Raw genomic sequence first — 11,375 nt, forward strand, 5'->3', positions numbered from 1 at the left:
CCCCGCGGGGCCCGGGCTCGCGGCCCGCCCGGCCTGGCGCAGCGCCGCTCACCTTGGAGACGTTGGGTGGACTCCGCCGGAGACATTAACTTCCCATCCAGCCGGCAGTCGCGCCACCGTCGCGCGTCCCTGCGCCTCGGCCCCGTGGCTGGCTCCGTGGACCCCCGGCCACGCGCGCCTCGGGAACTCCCGGCGTCGGCCGCCCGGGGCCCGCCGCCCTTCCGCGAGCCGCCGCCGCCGCCTGTGTCCGCGCGCGTCCCGCCCGCCCGCCGGCTCCTCCAGGCTCTGGCCGGGTCGCGTCAGGAAAAGCCAGGGCGCAGGCGCGCCGGGCCTTAAAGAGACCGGCCGCCTGGGCCGCGTCCTGCTCGGCGCAGGTTGGGGGCCGCGCAGGCCGGCCGGGAAAAGGAGAAGCGGGAGCGATTGGACGGGGCGAGGCGGGGGCGGGGAAACCCCTCGCGCTCCGCGCTGCTTCCCGAGCGCCAGCCCGCCGCCCGGCACACTGCTGACGTCCCCAGTCACCCGCCCCGCCCCTTCCAAGGAAAGCCGCGGGAGGCGCAGCCCCTCGGGGTCTGGATCCCGCGCCGCGCCTGGTTCCTGGGCCGCGGGCGAGGCGTGCGGACGCACGGGCTTCCAAAAGCCGCCCTGGGCTCCAAACCGGTAATCAGCGGGTAAGTGGCACTTGGGATTGCAAAGCAAGCTACCATCGGGAGTCTCTTCGCACTGGGTTTATGCCGAGTCCGGCAGCGGGCAGAGCCTGGGCACCAAGAAATAAGGCACGCTGGGCACTGGCCACTGGCCAACATCAACGAAGAAATTCTTAGAAGGAAAGTACCCGGGTTTGGAACAGGATAGGCCTGTGTCAGTTCTTGCCCGATCCCGGGAAAAGCATGCAAGTAAAATAATAAAGGTACTGTCAACGACTTTCATCATACTATTAGACACGATGAAACGATAATAATTATCAGCACATCCCCACTAAATAAAATCCTGGCAGGAAGATCTCCCTGGTTATCTGTGCTAATTTTTCAAAAGAAGAAAAAAAAAAAACCTCTCCTGTGTTCACACCGGGTAGACATTGACTGTCCTCCACCGAGCTCAGAACTATGAAGACTTCAAACTTCATGAAGAAAATTTTACACGTAAACAGACTGCCTTGATAGCAAATTCCAATCCCAATGTTTTCCTTGGGTCTGCCCTTTTCCTCTATCTCTTCCATCAGCATCTTAGTCCAAAACTACGAACCTCATCTAATTGGGTCAGTCCCCTTCCTTGGCCCCTCTCTAATCTCTCCACGCAACCACCACAGTGACTTGTTCCAACCACAAAGGCAGCGGTGTCCCTTACCTGAATAAACCACTTGGGTAGCTTCCCGTTATGCTGCACAAAAGCCCTTAACTAGCCGAGCTTTGATGGGAAGGAGCTGTGCCTGCCTCTGCCGACCATCTTGCTCTCCGCTCCACCCAGACTAGCCTCTTCCAGTCCCTCCTGCGTACCATACTGTCTTGCTCCCTTCACAGTCCATGCTTGGCTTTGTGCCTGTCGAGCCTTCCTACCAGAAGTGAATCTCAGGTATAGCAGCTAATGACACAAGCGCTGGGTGCCACTTAAAGGGCTCCACTGAGCAGTGTCTCTAACCCGGGAAGGCCTACAGAGGCTAACAGGGACAAAGAGGAGCACTTGACCCAGGCGCTACTCCCAGGGGACGTCAGGCCAGAGTGGCATTCTGAGGCACCATAAATATTAAAGCCCTGTGACTGAATGAAGGCAATTGGACAGGGGCAGGAAGAAGGTTCTGCTGAGTCTCAACACCTGTGTATCTTACTATATGAGAGGGGTGGCAATTTAGAGATTGCCCCTGGACAATCAAAGTAGGAGACGGCCCCCAACCCTCATCACTTCTTAACTACTCTCTTGGAGAAGGCCACCAACAGTTGGCCAAATTGCCAGAAGTAAGTTTCCTTGGATAACCTCTGCTTCCAACCCTCCTTCTTCTGACCTCGGCCCTAATCTCCACCTCAGAGAAATGCCCTCTGCCTTCCCCACCTTGGCCCCATCCCTCTGTCTACACTGAAAGTGCAATTGTAAATAATTACTTTGGTGATATTTTTTTCTTTCTGATTCTCCTCCACGCATTGATGAAGGCAGGGATTGGATTTGTTTTTGTTCAGATTGTGTTCCTGTTTGTTCAATGAATAAATGAGACACAGAATGCAAAAACTTGGGCTACATATCTCTTTAAAAGCTGTCAGTTACCAAAGGTGAAATGTTACTACTTAAACCGTCCCTTTCTTGTAAAAGGCTTTTACGCAGGCCTATCTGGACATAGCACAGGTTGGTTCTAGACCACTGCAACAAAGCAAATAGTGCATCATGAATCACACAAATCTTTTGACTTCCAATTGTACGTAGAAGTTACAGTTACACTATATTGTAGTCCAGCGGCTCTCAACCTGTGGGTTGAGAACCCTTTGGGAGTCTAACGACTCTTTCACAGGGATCGCCTGATTCATAACAGTAGCAAAATTACAGTTATGAAGTAGCAAGGAAAATAGTTTTATGGCTGGGGGGGCCACCACAAGACGAGGAACTGTATGAAAGGGTCGCAGCATGAGGAAGATTTAGTCCACTGCTGTAGTCTATGTAAAGTGCAATAGCATCTTGTAAAAGTTTAAAATTTTGTGAGAATTATGAAAATGTGACACTGAGACATGAATCAAGCATGTGATGTAGGAGAATGGACCCCCAACACAGAGGTACCACAAAGCTTCAATTTGTAAAACACGCAGACTTTGTGGACAGCCCTAAAGGGAAGCACCATAAAACAAGGTAAGCCTGTGTTGTTTTAGTGGGGCTGTCCCAAGATTCTTTGGGGACCCTTTGCAGTCCCTAGAGCACCTTGTATAAAACCCCAAGTGGTTGTTAGGTGTCATCAAGTCTGTTCTGACTCGGAGCAACCCGATGTCCAACAAAACAAAACGGCCTGATCTTTCGTCAACCTCAAAATCATGGTTCCATTTGAGCTCACTGTTGCAGCCACCGGGTCAACCATCCCAAGGAGGTCTTCATCTTTTTCACCAACCCTCTCCCAAGCATGATGTCCTTCTTCAGGACTGGCCACTCCTGATAAACCTGTCCAAAGTACGTGAGGCAAAGATTCACCATCCTACAATTTAAGGAAAATTCTGGCTGCACCTCCACCAAGACAGATTCGTATGTTCTCCTGGCAGCCCAGGGCCTATTCAATAGTCCTCACCAACACCATCTTTCAAACGCATCCATTCTTCTCCGGGCTTCCCTTCTTTCTTTCAACATGTTATTGGCACCTAAGGTACATATCATACAATTGAATAGTTCAGTCATTCAATCATATCATGGGGAATTGTACAATCACCATCACATCTGTCTTAGAGCCCCCTACCCCCACCAATGATTATATCACCTTTAGAATGAGTTGTGCCATCAGGATCAGTTCTGGTGCGCCCTCCCCCCCTCCTGCCTTCATTATTTACCCCAGAAATCCCCTTTCCCTCTCTACCTACCCCCCCACACACACCATATAGTCCCTATTGTATCTATTATTGTCGTGCCTCCACTCCTGTGCTTCACAGGTGGGAGACTCAACAAAAAACAATAACAAACAAAATTGCATTAAAGTGATAAGGGTAAAAACATAATAGTACACAGACAAAAGTAATAATGTGTAAGAAGGAAAAGGCCCCCAACAATAATCAAAGTCAGGGAAGATGTCATAGAAACAGTAAGAGATATTTGCACCCAGAAAAAATTCAAGTCGAGCCTATAGGGAGGTCAACTGGCCAAGTATTGTGTTTGATCCAGCATAGTCAAGATTACAATGGTTTCTGCCTGATTGTAAGGCTGTTCAGGGCTCTCGCCTTTGGCTAAATCAGATCTACCAGCAGCTTGATCTGACTAGATACTCTGCAGATGGATTTGGGGGCTCCCACTGTCCTTCATAGCCTGCTACAAATTGAGTGCTCATAATTTGAGGTCTGATACTTTTCACCATATTCAAATTTTGTAATTGCCATCTTTGGATCACACAACTAGTGTGCTCCTTGCGTGTGGACTTAGTTGGCTCCTCGCTTAGATGGCTGCTTGTTTGAATACCAGCCTTTAAGACCCCAGACACTGTTCTGATTGATGGCCGGGCACCATCTACTTTCTTCACCACACTTTGCTGTAGCACTCTTCTCTTCAGTGATCATTTCATGAAGGTGAATATCAAGCAGGGCCATGGTGTAAGAACTAACTTCTTAAGTTGGAGCTAGGATTTAGTGCAAGCCCAGAATTCATTCCTGGATCTATGCTTTATTTTTTTTAATTGCTGAAACTTGGGAATTAATATATATGTCATATTGTTCCATAGTTCAATTATGTCAAACATAATTGTACAATTGCTTCCATAATCAGTCTCCACACATACTTTTCCGTATTCAGCTTGCCTATGTATAAGAGATGAGATGACTGAAAATACCATGGCTTGGGTCAGGCACACCTTAGTCATTAGAGTGACATATTTGTAACCCTTTAAAGCATATTTCCCTAATTGCCTAATGCAATCTGTCATTTTCCTCCTGCTTCCATGAGTGTTGATTGTGAATCCAAAATGAAATCCTTGACAACTTCCTTTTTTTCCTTTTTATCCTGATGTTGCTTATTGGTCCAGTTGTGAGGATTTTTGTTTTATTTATTTATTTTTTAATGTTGAGGTGTAATCCATGTTGAAGGTTCTAGTGTTTCATCTTCATCAGTGAATGATTCAAGCCTTCCTTTTCAGCAAACAAGGTTGTGTCATATACATGTTGCAATATGCAAGTTGAGTCTTCCATCCTGATGCTTCTTGAATTACTTGCTCAGCATGCAGATTGAAGAAATACGTTGAAAAGATATAAGCCTGATACACACCTTTCCTGCTTTTGAACCACAAAGTGCCCCCTTCTTCTGTTTGAACAACTGCTCTTTGGTCGATGTACAAGTGCTGCAAGAGCACAATTAAGTATTCTGGAATTAGCTAAGAGGAGAAAGAGCAGCAGAGGTGAGGCAGCCCATTCTTGACAGTGTTATTCAAGTTTGTTAATGATCCACACTGTTGAATGCCTTTGCCAGGTCAATAAAACACAAGTAAACAAACACCTTTCTACTATTCTCTGCACTCAGCCAAGACACATCAGTCATCAGCAATGCCTTCAGTGAAAACTCCAAATCATAATTAATGACAGCAACAGGATGAACCCACAAGGCAATTAATAGCAATATTTTCTTCACAGGAGGACGGCTGGGTAACTGGGGGACTTGAGTCTAAAGGAGACTTCTTCTTGCATGCTTTGTTGTACCTTTTCAATCTTAAGCCATGCAAATGTATTGCCTATTCAAAATAAATACATGACATTAAAGCTTATTGTATGATTCCACTTATTAAAAATTCTAGAAAAAGAAAAATTAATTTATGGTGGGGGAAAAAAGACCCCAAACAACCCCTGCTCCTTGTGAGAGTTTGACTGGGAAGGGCTATAAACGTTCTGGTGGATCAAAATGTTCTGCATCTTGGGAGGGGTGTGAGGTACCTACGTGTATCATTTTGCCAAAAACTGTAGGTCACAGTTGACATTTTAATGAAGGCAGATTTCTTCTTAAAAAGTGCAAACATACATGAAGTTTAAGAAAGAATAACAGCTTGCCAGGGTTGAGCACTAACTGCACAAGTATGGATTAAGGACTTTATTTCTCTTCAATGTCATACTATTACCATGAGGCAGATATTATTTTCAGAGCACCAAGACTTAAAAAATACGAATTAACCTGCCCCTATTTATATAATTGGAAAATGGTGGATCGGGGCTTTGAACTCCGTCAGTAGAATGCCACTCTTTCTCCCAGTGCCATTGAGTCAATGCCAACTCACAGTGTCCCTATAGGCCAGGGTAGAACGGCCCCTGTGGGTCACCCAGACTGTCATTTATTACTGGAGAGAAAGCCTCACCTTTCTCCTATGAGCAGGTGGTGGTTTCAAACTGCTGACCTTACAGTTAGCAGCCCAACACAAGCGGTTAAACACAAGGCCTCATAGGGCCTCTATGGAATTGTAATTTTTTGATGTATGTGTATTTTCCACCCACTAGAATCAGGGATGGGGAACCTGTTTTCTGCCAAGGGCCATTTGGATATTTATAACATCATTCACTGGCCACATTATTAACTCACCCTTAATGTAGTGGCTAGAACTGCTTCTCCCTGGTGAGGCCTGATGTTAGCTGATAGTGATGATTTTGCAGACCATGACCAGATGTTGTATACCCCTGCACTAGATCAAGAATGTCACAGTAAGAGGCTTATCAGTAACCCCGGCACCCCTGAAGAAGTAGTGTGGAAGCCACTTCTGACTTCCTCTGGCTACAGAAGGGAGAAGGAGAACCCAATTTTATAGCTGCCCAAAGGTGAATCCTGAGAGACAGAGGTCAAACCCGCCTCCACCCTCCAGCGTTCTTTACCTTATTCTGACCCCAGCCTTCCCTCCTGTGGTTCTCTGCTTCTCTCTCTGCTGGGTTCAAGAGGGCGTTGCAATGGTCACCTAGAACTCACAGACAGTACTCACAGCTATGGGGTTTATACGGGAAGCTAACAGGTTACAAGATGTTAAGAATACAGTTCTTTCGCTGGCAGTGCCTCTTCTCAGGCATCCTGAAAGGCACGTCTCTCTCTGGTCCTCAGTTTCTCACCCACAGGTTCCTTAGCCCCTACCCTGCTCAGGTAAGTATTGCAAAGCTCCCTAAATCTGATAAATGCCAAAAGGGCATGCTACTCTGCACGCCAGCCTCCTTTCCGAAGATGCTCAGCTTCAACGACACCGAGCTGTTTGCCTCATGGTCTTGGCGCTGCTCCGCTGGCCCCTCTTCTTGCAGGGATCTCAGACTGGCTTCCCTCCTGGTTCTTCCTGACTGCTTGCGGGAGCCTCTGTTCTGGCTTCTGAAGTGGCAAAACGGACTAATCCCTCCTTAGAGTCCTCTCCACCTGATTTGCATGCTCCCACGCAGTCACAGGGTGGGAATTACAAAGACTAGGGCCAGTAGAGTTAACACAAGCCATTTCATTTCACCGCAGCCTCTCCTAGTAGCTGCTCCATGTATTCCCAGTGAATGGAGGAGAACAGGCCTGGGATTTCTTTTCTTGGTGCAAAATCTATAGATGTGTGTTTGTGTGTGTGTGTGTGTGTGCGCGTGCGCACGCACGCGTTCATACACACACACACAGGTATATAAAATCTGCACTGTTGTGCTAAATGACGGAGTTGAATTTTCTTAAACGACATGACAGGCCTGCGGAGAGATGCTTCTTAACCCTTTATCATTACCCCTGGGCACAAGCATTTCTTTGGTGAAAGAGTTACACTTTGTACTTGCACCGAAGAGGTCATTCTAACCAGAGAGCAGCCCTTGCCCTCCCAGGTGCAGCCCCTCCCAGGTGCAGAAGCGCTGGCAGAAGTGAGATTGCGCTGTGTGCGTTCCACACAAACACCGCTCCTGCGCCGGCTCCCCCAGCGTGGCTTTCACTCAGGAGCCCTGCACGTGGAGGAAGCACAAGCACACCCTCGTCAGAGAGCATTATTTGCAGTAAATTCCGCGATGAATTCCAAGTTTTCTATTTTCTAATGCTGAACACCTTTAGTATTGATTTTTGTCACTGTCGGGGAGGGAAGCAAAAGGGGGACTGAGTTTTGTCCCCTCGAAACCAGGCAAGGGTTAAATCGCAGACTGTCACAAACTCCACCGCCAAAGGACCTTAAACCCCCCACCCCCACTCCGCCCCACGTGAGTGCGCCCCATTGCACACAGAAAGGAAGGGCATTTCTCTGGGTCGGAAGCACCCCATGACGTAAAGGTAGGGGATGCTCATCAGTGGGTTCCCCTTTGTCCACAGTGAGTCAAACCCGTTGGTGACGAGCATCCTTCTTCTCCCTGGACAGCTGGTACCCGGGTTTCTTTAGAGAACCACTGGCTTCAGATACAGTCTAGGCCTGTGCTGGTTGATACAGCCACAGTGCTTCATGGAAGCAAGGATGGTGAGACTTCATCTCCCGTACTTTGGACATGTGGTCAGGAGAGACCGGTCCCTGGGGAAGAACGTCATGTTTGGGAAAGCCGAGGAGCAGCGCAAAGGAGGAAGGCTCTCATTGAAATGGATTGACACAGTGGCAGCAAGAATGGGCTCAGAGATAAGAACCATTGTGAGAACAATGCAGCACCAGGCAGTGTTTCAGTCGGCTGTCCATCGGGTCATGTGAGCTGGTCCGCACACCCCAATGGCGCCTAACAACAACAATGGTCCTAAGTGGCTATTTTTATTTAAACCGACATTCGTTTAACTTCACACGCGTACATTTTAAATGCACAATAAGAGCCACATGCGGCTACCATCTCGATGAGCTCAGATACAGGGCATTTCCATCCATCAGCGAGGTCTGGCAGTGCAATTCTAGAAAAAGAGAAGCATGCTCATTACACTCTAGTGAGCGTCTCAGCTCACGGTCAAGACCTTTTTCGCTTTAGGAAAATGAAGGAAGGCTCACCAAGCAATCATTAACAGCCTACCTCACAGCACACTTCCACTCTACTAATCCACAAGGGCCTCAAGCCAGGGCTTCTCCATTTACTGGCACCCCTAAGAATGGCCCACACTTGTTTGCTGGACACTGACATTATCTAAGGAAGGATATTGCTGAGCGGACCATCATTCCATCTCCCTCTCTTGGCACTTGAGCACCAGCAGAGACTAGATCTGCTGTGGCTGGGATGAAAATCGCTCTCGGAATTGAAGCTTGGGCACTATTCCTACAGGTGAGCTTAGACATTCACATTGTCAACCCAGCATTGGAAATGGCATCACCATAAGGGAGCATCAGTGGAGACATGTCCAAGAAATTATTTTACTCAAGTGCCGATTTCCAGCCCACCCACCAAAAAGAGTCCGTTCATTTAACTTTCTGAAATAAAACTCGGTGTAGCTACAGAAATAATGCCACGAAAGCTGTCTATTTCTCTGGGAACCCGAAACTTCAAGACTGGGTGCCCCAAGCGGGCTTAACCCCTTGAGCGCCAGTTTACTCATCTGTAAATGGAGACAGCATCCATTAAAGGGCTAAAGTGACCATTATATATACAAGGCATGTAAGTATTGAACATATGATAGCTGTTATAATGGCTACTGTTCATTCCCACAAAACACCACCATGCAAAAAGAGTTCAATGACAAGATGCAGAAATTCCAAAAGCCCCAACTCCATCACCTCCTAGCTGTCTGACAATTCTCCCCTCTAAGCTCCCATTTCTCCATCAGGCAAAAAAGAACGAGGAGAGTCTCCAACAATAGATGTGTCCAGAGATGTGTTATTTCATGAGGAAAATGTTCTGATAACAGTAAAACCACGTACAAACTTTAGCTGGCGTTATGAGCACCTGCCCTCACTTCCAACAACACCACGAAATAAATAAAAGATGAAGGAGCGAGGGTGGACCGATCATGCACTACAGTCGTATTGATTCCGCTTTTACGCTCAACTGTCCCCTAACACGGGAGGCACACAACTGCTGATGCCATCATTCAAGGCCACACTGCCACCCCACAGAATTTGTGAACTAACACTCTGGCGCCCGGCCACGTTCCTCAGCTAATCTTTCTCTCCAGAGGAGAAATGCGAAGCCCGTGCAGACAGCGCAGGCCTCCTCTATGAATGATAGCCAGCAGCCAATTATCGCAGGGAGAGAAGCAGGGCTGCGTTACAGCAGCCAGTTACTAAAATAGCCCTCTTACAGGTGTGGAAAGGAGCCTAACGCTTCATAAATCCCTGGTCATCACTTGAGTGGCCACGATCCCGCAAGATAGCATTCTTAAAATAGAACTGAAGAAATTTTTCAAAGCTGTGTCTGTGTTTTGAAGATTATGCAAAGGCCACAAATCCTAACTCCACACCAGGACATTTCCTGTTGCAGCAAATGCATTTTTATAGTTGTAACATAAAAGCAAGCCTCGTTCCAGACATTTACCTGCTTCCCACTAGGGTTTCTAAAGGCGGCAGCCATGGCGGTGACCATGATAAGCAGAGAAGACTTGGAGTCCGGGGATTTGAATTGAATTTATAGCTGACTCACTGGGAGTGTTTACAACGACATTGCCACCAGGATCCACCCATTTAACACCCTTTCAGTTCCAGCCTACACATTGGTTAGCTAGTACCTTTAGAGGAAGCTGGGGAAGCGGGGGACGAGGCATGCTAAAGTCAGAGCTTTGGGGTACCTGAGTGCAAATTAATTTCTTTTCCTTTGCCTCCTCCCCTTTCTTCCTTTCCTTAGTGACTTGATTTGTCTGAGGATTACATTAAAACGGCTACTGTGCTTGAGGCACTGTCTCAAAAAACCCTCAAACTCACTGCCATCAAATTTGTTCTGACTCATAATGACCCTGTAAAAACATCTCTATAATCGGTGATTTCAGTTCTTGGAATTTGGCATTGAGCAGTTTATCCAGGGTCCCTGCTACCGAATTTTCCTTTTTGGTTATTATTGTCTTAATTATTTATTGTTATTTTTAGTACTACTCTTTAAGTATTGGGATATTACAGATTTTCCTTTCTGTTAATGGATGCTGCAGTTGTGTTACATAAAGCAAAACAAAACCCACTGTCATCCGGTTGATTCTGTCTCATAGCAACCCCATTGGCAGAGGAGAACTTCCTGGGGACTGTAAACCTTTCCTTGGGGCCTATTCTGAGATTTACTTTGTAAAATACATAAGCCAGTGAGAACGCTTCTTAAGAGATATCTAATAGAGAAAAATTAATCTGTTAATCTTTTGAAAGCAATCTGATATCATGTGTTGGGTTGAAAGGGTGCCCCTGTAATAATTTATGACAATTTATGTTTTTAGAGCACTTACCACCAAAAGCACTTTTCTTCTTTCATTTAATATAATCTTCACATAACTGTGTAAGTGACAATGAGTATGCTGGGCAATGAATAGGGAAGACCGCGGAAGAACTGATGCATTACGGTGTTGGTGAAGACTGTTGATAGTGCCACAGAGTGCCAGAACAAGCACACGTGCCTCAGAGGAACAGCCACAGTGTTCATTAGAAGTGAGTGTGGTGAGATTTGACCTCACAACCTTTGGATCTGTTATTAGGAGAGACCAGTCCCTGGAGAACAGAGACCATGCTTGGGGGAAAGAGGAATACCTCCCACAAGATGGATGGACACAGTGCCTGGAAAAACGAGCTCAAACAACAATTGTGAGGCAGGCACAGAGAGTCACTCTGAGTGAAAACCGATTGCCTGTACCGGCAACCACACCATTGTATTTTTATA

At 47.1% G+C, this 11,375-nt stretch overlaps 1 protein-coding gene across 4 annotated transcripts in view; it reads right to left on the bottom strand.

The window, feature by feature from the left end:
- The window catches only part of EVI5 (ecotropic viral integration site 5), a 213,406-nt gene extending 203,271 nt beyond the window's left edge, over positions 1-10,135 (bottom strand). For 2 of the 4 annotated variants that reach the window (XM_075558442.1, XM_075558453.1), the window contains exon 1: positions 10,059-10,135. In XM_075558442.1, the coding sequence (XP_075414557.1) occupies positions 10,059-10,106 (48 nt within the window). In that variant the 5' untranslated portion in view covers positions 10,107-10,135. Of the gene's footprint in view, positions 1-52; positions 351-10,058 lie in introns of those variants that run through there. The other 2 variants (XM_075558432.1, XM_075558446.1) reach the window with 2 other exon arrangements.
- Positions 10,136-11,375: the final 1,240 nt, after the last annotated feature.

The sequence above is a fragment of the Tenrec ecaudatus genome, chromosome 1 (genome assembly GCF_050624435.1).
Source record: "Tenrec ecaudatus isolate mTenEca1 chromosome 1, mTenEca1.hap1, whole genome shotgun sequence".
In the NCBI taxonomy this organism is placed as follows: domain Eukaryota; kingdom Metazoa; phylum Chordata; class Mammalia; order Afrosoricida; family Tenrecidae; genus Tenrec; species Tenrec ecaudatus.